The 7,943-nt window shown below is 41.7% G+C and overlaps 1 protein-coding gene across 1 annotated transcript in view; it reads right to left on the bottom strand.

The window, feature by feature from the left end:
- The window catches only part of TNKS2 (tankyrase 2), a gene marked incomplete at its 5' end in the record, with an annotated part of 74,888 nt that overhangs the window by 9,911 nt on the left and 57,034 nt on the right, over positions 1 to 7,943 (bottom strand). Inside the window, 3 exons of the mRNA XM_019502601.1 lie at positions 907 to 1,093; positions 3,759 to 3,864; positions 5,536 to 5,610. Coding sequence (XP_019358146.1) covers positions 907 to 1,093; positions 3,759 to 3,864; positions 5,536 to 5,610 — 368 coding nt within the window. The remainder of the gene's footprint in view (positions 1 to 906; positions 1,094 to 3,758; positions 3,865 to 5,535; positions 5,611 to 7,943) is intronic.

Raw genomic sequence — 7,943 nt, 5'->3', positions numbered from 1 at the left:
GTTTGGGGGGGGGGGGAAGAGTGTGGAGGGGGAGAAACACTTCAGTCTTCTCCATGCTCCTCCCTGCTCTACATGGTCTCTCCCCTGCACCCCTACTACTTCCAGTCTCCCCATAGCTACTTACCTCATGCTGTAAGCCCCCTCCCCCACTGCATGACCCATGGCCTGCCCTAGGCTGGTACTCAAATCTAAGACAAGGCTTTTTTCCATGCCTGTGCTGTTTGGAGGGGGGGGGGGCAATTAGTCTTGGATTTGAGTAAAAACAGTAATGGACATTTTACAGAATAAGGTCATACTCCAAAACCTAGAAACAAGCAGGATGGGAGGCTGCATAAGTCTGCCACACCACACCGCAAAGCACTGAAGATCAACATCCAAAAATGAAATGAGCGTCACCTAAGCCTTACTAAACTCAGCCTGAAAAAATGTCAAGATGGCCATAGTTCTGGTTTATCTAGGTGAAATGTCTCACTCCCTGTATCAGGCACAGAAGGCACATAAGACCCGAACAGAATGCAGGTATACTGCCAGTCTAGAAAGTATCTGGGTTTGTATATTGTATGGCAGGAAAGAAGGGACTGATTACTTTTCACTTTACCTTTCATACATACACATTTCTACATTCCCTTAGCTTTTTTTGATTTCCAGGCTAAATAAACCTAGTTCTTGGGGCTTGTAAGCAGAAAAATTCAGGTAATGCCTTTAAACATCTTCAGCATTAAGTTTCTTAAAGCTTTGTGAAAGACTGGCAGCCAAAACTCATGTTAGCACTACCTGCTTTAACTGTTAGTACATGCTGAGTAGGTACACCTACTGAGTTAGTATTTTGGCCTGCTGCATTTGATTGTACCCCACAACATCCAACTGCTTTGTATGTACAGATTCAGCAACAGCTTTCCAACTCACCTGTGGCAGACATAACAAGAACGGTCTTTGTGAATTGGGCATCCAGTGCCGCCTCCAATTCCATACACATACTGATTACTTTTAGAAGAGTTTTCAGCAAAATATATCCCAGCTCCAAACATCCCACCGATGTAGGCATGTCTCTCATCAAAGCCTTTATGTATAATTGCATTCACAAATGGGGAGCCTAACGGAAAGTTAAAATGAAGTACAACAAGAGTGGTCAGAAAAAAATTCTGGCTTATACAAGTTTGTCATCAGTTTAGGTTTGCTGCAAGCTTCTTCAGCCTTGGCAGTTATTGCTATGGTAAATGTATTAACAATGGGAAAGAAACGGCCAGGAACATGATCCCTGATAACTGAATCTCAGAAAAGATACCATGTTTTACAAATCTTTACATAGTTATAGAAAATTAGGGTTGAAAGGGACGTCAGTAGGTCATCTAGACCAATCCCCTGTGCAAAAAAAAAAAGAAGCAAGAATGATACATCTATATTATCCCAGCCAAGGCTTTGTCTAGCCGGGTCTTAAAAACCTCCAAGGATGGAGATCCACCACCTCTCTGGGTTACCTGTTCCAGTGCTTTACCATCCTCCAACTGGGAAAGTTTCCTTAATATCTAACCTATACCTCCCTTGCTGCAACTTGAGACCATTGCTCATTGATCTGTTATCTCCCACCACTGAGAACAGTCTTGCTCCATCCTCCTTGGACCCACCCTTCAGGTAATCCAAGGCTGCTACTGAATTCCCTCTCAGTCTTCTTTTCTTCAGACTAAATAAGCCCAGTTCCCTCATCTTCTCCTCAAGGTTAAGTATAGACAGTCAAAAACTCTGAGGCTGAACTGATTCAGTCTTCCCAGGTTAGTCTAAATTGTGGAGATTGAACCAATAAGCAAGTGAACAGATATATAACCACATGCCTGCAATGGCCCAGGTCAGAAGCTAGGGGGTGCTAGAGGACGCTTCCCTGTTGAGCTGGAGCAGACAGCTTAGGCTAAGGCTAGCCAGTCCACCCTGTGTGTGTGTTGGGGAGAGGGGAGTTGCAGGGGAGGTGAAAAGTATCCTGGGATGCTGAGAATTGAACTTGAATCTGGAGGCGATCTGGGACAGAAGCTCAACACTGATTTAGGTTAAATCAATTTAAAGTCTGATACAGCATCCATCCAGGTTTATCTTAAACCGGTTTTAGACATTTTGAAAGCACCTGATGTCCACTGAACTTTTGAAGTGGTTTCTGGTCACTTATACTGTATTTTTTGTCCTTAGCCCCTAACCATTTTTGTTGTCCTCCACTGGACTCTTGCCAATTTGTCCACGTCCCTTCTCCAGTGGGGAGCCCAAAACTGGACACAGTACTCCAGATGTGGCATCACCAGTGCTGAATAGCGGGGAATAATCACTTCCCTTGATCTGCTGGCAATGCTTGTACTAATGCAGTCCAGTATACCACTAGCTTTCTTTGCAAAAAAGGCACACTGCTAGCACATACTCAGCTCATTGTCTACTGTAACCCCTAGGTCCTTTTCTCCGGAGCTGCTGCTTAGCCAGTTGGTCCCCAACCTGTACTGGTGCATAGGATTGTTCTGTTGTAAGTGCAGGACTTAGCACGTGTCTTTACTGAACCTCATGAGATTTCTTCTGGCCCAATCCTCCGCTTTGTCACGGTCTCTCTGAATCCCAGCCCTATCCTCCAGTGTATCTACTACTCCCCACAGCTTGGTGTCATCTGCAAAACTTGCTGAGGGTACACTCCATCCCACCTTTCAAGTCACTGTTGAAGATACTGACCAAAACTGGCCTCATGACGGACTCCTAAGCAATCCACTTGATACCAGCTGCCAACTAGATATTGAAACATTGATTACTACCCTTTAAGTCCTACAATCTACCCAGTTTTCTATGCACTTTACCAGTCCATTCATCCAAATGATATTTCCTTAGCCTGCTTGCAAGAATGTTGTGGAAAACTGCATCAAAAGCCATGCTAAAGTCATCATTTTGGATCATCGTAAAAATAGCTAGCCTTAAAAGAAATGTTTATACACACACACACACACACACACACAAAATACTAAAATTAGAGAAGTTTATGATCAAGTAACTGTCTTGATGTATATGCATGATGCAGAACTAAGGTTAGGCATACAGTCTTAACTCACATTTTGAATTTTGGTTAGTCCAAGAGACTCTCCTATTTTTTTTAATTAAAAAATTCCATGTTAAAATAGTACTGAACTATCTTACTTCAAGTAACTTACAAACTCTGTGGCAAGGAGTTGTTCAGTTTTTACTTTCGTGAATGCAAGTAAGTTTTTCATGACACAGCTAACATAGCCACTTAGTGAAACAGAATAAACTGTCCTTTTTCCATGTCTAGGAGATTATTTTCAATAGATTAAAACTATTAACAAAAACCAAATCTTTACTGAAATGCAAGAAAGCACATCTGGAAAAAAAGCTGGCTTGCCAAAGGTAAGTGTACTCTGTGCCTCCAATAATCTGGCTATCTGACCAATAATAGCAAGAATTTAACCAGTTACAGAAATATTATTTTCTCCTCTTCCCATCCACTTCAAACTTTGAACTGCTTTTGCTGTAACTTGAAAGTCATATCTGGGTACACACAAAGCTACATGATGAAGGGATCCAAAATGTACAGAAGATACTGAAAAAAGTAGTTTAAGTTATAGTGATGAATTCAAAACTGGTAACAGAGTTGCAACACATTTAGGAACAAACTAGCTTTAATTTACTTTATTATTGATGATTGAAAGACAAGAATGAAAACCATTCTCCTCAAGCATAACAGAACTGAAAATGGAAGAAAATTTGAAAATCAAAGACCTTACCATGAAACAACATCCTTTCATTAGCATGGTTATGGTTTTCTTCAGAAACTTCTTTTCTCCTATGAGTATATCTTTCCCATAGTTTTTTGTTGCACACTTTTTGAATCTGAAACAAATTTGAATCTAAATTCCATTTTTTCAGACAACATCTATTTTTTGCTTTATCACTTGACTGACATTTGGATATACAGTAGTTTTACCAGAACAGAACCATCCCAAATGGTCACTTACACAAGGGATGTTTAAGTTTTAAGAAAAGGAAGAGAATGAGGAGGATCTAGTTCTTCTAGTTTGACAGAATAAATTTAACTTCCACCATATAAAGCTAGGGTTGAAACCCATTATATTCTAAATCTCTGACGATCTTTTACCATCTTTTGAATTTAATCAGTCCTAGTCACAGTTTATGATTTTTACTGGAAAGTTAAAAGAGTGCAATCCCTTTATTCCTGTTCACTTAAGTTTTGCTAAAATAAAATGTTTTAATCCAAAGAAAGTTTATTCCCCTGCTTCAAATTTTTAATAGACTCTCTCTTGCCTTCCATATTACACTTGGGCTGCCTTATGATCTCTTCCAAGACCATGCACAAATCCACCTCTCCCAATCCAAGTTTCCTGGCAGGAGGGGGTATGATTTTTTCAAAAAAGTCTGGGCTTTTTCATTTATGTTAAAAAGTATAAAGGAAAACTATGATTAAAATAGTAATTTAAATGATAAATTAAACTTGAAATCATGATACTCTGTATGGTAGGGCTTAATTTACTATAACCATTAGTATTTAAATTAGATAAATAGTTGTTATATGAATAAGCTCTCTTTGCATTTAGCAAATTGAAGAGAGCTTCTTTTTAAATTATATAGTGAATCAAGAGGAAAAATATGTAACTTTCAATGTCAATTCATATTTTATAAATAGGTGGCAATATTACATATGTCATTAACTATCTATATTATTTTTAGTTTTTAATGTGGGGAAAATGTAAATACTAACATTTACTCAAATATATACATGCAGAAAAGCTTTTGCCCCATTTTCAGTTTAGCTAGTCCATCATCTTCATCAGAAGTACTTCATTTAAAATTGAGAAACCAATGGAATCAAAAGAGTACAAATGGGAAATTTCTTGCCTGATAATATTCTTACCATTAACAATATCTCCCATAAGTGAGAAATACAAGCTATAAGCCATCTACAGTTTCTGGGGCTATTCAGTGATGTAACAGTCCCCACTACTTACATCTCCTTATTAGGCTTGTTGTCAGATTAATTCAAAGGTTAGGTAGAAACTGTAGAAACATAGTAACAAAAACTTCAAAGCCAATGAATACTATATACACTCAAGCTTACTAGCCTATATGATAAATATATAAAAGTTAAAATTTTTCCCTTTGGCTAAAATCCTTTCTAGAGTGGGTAGAATTACAGAAGATACTGCTAGCAGGAATGAAATTATCTAATGCTAAATTTTCTATTCAACAATCTAGCACTCTCACAATTTTGATACATATGACAAATAGCAAGTAGTAAACAAAGTGGAAAGGGACAAAAATGTAAGGAGCCCCTCCCCCAAATAGGCAAGCTGTTTTTGGATCATTGAATACAACAAGAATATCTGCTGCAAGGAGACCCCTTATAATTTTAAGTAAGGTGTTGCTGTAGTGATGATCTCCTTAGGGCCTGCAAAAGCTATTTTTACCTGTATAAATCAGATTTATTCTCAGCCAAAAGTTCCAGAGCACATTCACCATTAAGAACTTCAGAGATCTGAATGGTACCTTTAGAATGTTGTATCTGTTGAAGACTCCACCAGCATGCCCACCATCTCTGTGCTCTCGGACTGTGCTCTGCATCTGAAGATTGAGACATTTAAGGCTATAAATGCTGAACAAACAAATACTCCAATATCAGCCTGTGGCATGAGTGTCACAAATGGCATAAGCAACTTCTGTGTGTGTGTGGCATGCAATAGATCAGGGAAAGGATAAACAGAACAGCAGCAGATAGGGCAGGAAGCAGAAAGCAAAGCAGCAGATCAGGCAGGGAGCATAGGGATGGGAACAGAAAACAAGGCAACAGATTGGGAATGGGAAGGGTATCAGAGTGGCACCTGGTGAGGGTGAGAGGCTAATGTGGCAGACCTGCCAAAAAAGGTTGGCCCCACTGCTTTAAACCATTCTAAAAGTTAGCACTGGATCCATGAAGAACAGGTTTTGTGATATTTCTACAGAAACTAAATAGAACTCAAATACTTTGCTTGAATATAATATGACCCTGAATACAAGACAACCCCCTAATAATCAGATTCTGTATATGGAATATTTGTTATAATTTTCCAGGAATAGAATATTGAAGGTTTGACTTGAATTTATTCCTCTCCCACTGCTACAGCAGGGAAAATAAATCTGGCAGGGAGTCAGGCAGCCCCTATGCTCTCTGCCTTCCCCCAGCAGCTTCTCCCCCCTGCCCCTTATTGTTAGACCCTACTCTCCCCGAGCACATGGAAGTGAGAAGCAAATTTGAAAACACTGACATTAAAACAAACATAGCTGTAGTAATTTGCACAGCGTACCCACAGACTTTCATAGTTGTTAGGGTAGGAAGGGACCTCAATAGATCATTCTCCACCCCCACCCCAGGCAGGAAAGAGCACTGGTTCACTTATGAATCAATTCTGGATGAACTGTTACCTTCTTTGAAACTGCTGCAAGGTTTGGCACAGGTACTCCCATAAACACACTTTTAAGCAGCACTTTGTACCAACTATGCATGATAAATCCAAAAGGCTCATGATTTACTAAATAGTTCATTGGTTGGGCCCAGAGTCAACAGCATTTTAAGACATGATGACCCCATAGCTCAGCACTACTCAGTATGTGTGTGTACTCCATATACCCCCAACAAAAGATCCATGTGCTAACTAGCCCCCAGCTCATGACTGGAACTGTATATTCTAGTCACGAGTCCTGAAATCCTCTAAAAATTTGTATGCATATGAGATGCAGGCCAACCTGGTCTGGCTCCACCTCATAAAGGATGGGGCTATGCTAATCATGTGATCCAGGCTGAGAGATGGGGTGACGGAAGGATTCCGGGTGAACTGTTTGGAGTCCTGTTTGGTGATGTTGCCCCAGACATTTAAGGCTGGGGAAGAAACGGGAATCATTGGAAATGGGAAAGAAAGGCACAGCTCAGCTGTGGGAGTAAAGAAGAAATAGAAATTTATGTAATGTAGTGGCTCACTATGACTTGAATAGCATCAATGCTGAGGGGAATTGCACTCGATGGGCACTGCCATATATCTTACGCAGATGGGCTGCCTCCTGTGAGAGTCTCCAAATGCAAGGCTCTCAGCTCTACAATTTATGGTGACAAGGGATTGGTCTTGGGCAGGGTTGAGCAATTACTTCCATTTGAGGGCTGCTTAATGAGCTTTGGTGAGCTATCAAGAGCCAAAAAGGTGGCCCCACTCCTTGGCAAGTGCCCTGCTCCCTGGTCGCCATCTTGGGACTGGAAGTCCCACCCCCTAAACCCTTGCCTTTGCTGCCAGAAGTCCTGCCCCTTGCCCCCAGAAGTACTCCTTCTGGTAATGGCATTTGCCATCTTGGAACAGGGAAAAAAACCCAAATTATATAGTATAATTCAAACATTAGCACATGGACCAGGCAACCCAGGGGCAGTGGTGACGGCAGCAGAGCTGCAGGGAAGCCCAGTGCAGCACAGATGGCTACAGCAAGAATTGCCCAGCAGCAGCAAGGGGGAGAGGCCACATTTCCCTTGCACCAAACAAGTTTCTGCCCAGCAGCCACTGCTGCACCTGAACAGGTGAGCCCAGAGGAGGTGTTGGGTGTGCCAGGTGCGGGCTGCATATGTGGGTCCCCACCAGTACCACGGGGCTGTGACCAGCAGTGGGCAGCGGCAGACCTGAAGGAGCCACTGCTGCCTGGGCTGCCTAGGAAGGCAGTCCAGCCACAGAACTGCCCCAGTCCCACCGCATGCCAAGAGGGCAGCAGGATGCACCACAGCTGGGTGGGACCAAGGGACCTACTGCAGGCCAGACAAAACCCCTTCGTGGGCTGAATCCAGCCTGTAGGCCATATTTTGCCCACCCCTTCTCTTGGGTGTTCCCTTTAGCTTGCTCCTTTGGCTTTTTGGCCAGGGGCAAGTGAGACGAGGGGGCATCTGA

This window comes from Gavialis gangeticus, unplaced genomic scaffold (assembly GCF_001723915.1).
Source record: "Gavialis gangeticus isolate Ggan-Ray unplaced genomic scaffold, GavGan_comp1, whole genome shotgun sequence".
NCBI lineage: Eukaryota > Metazoa > Chordata > Crocodylia > Gavialidae > Gavialis > Gavialis gangeticus.
Note: the sequence above shows the minus strand (reverse complement) of the source record. Positions and strands in the feature narration are given on the sequence as shown.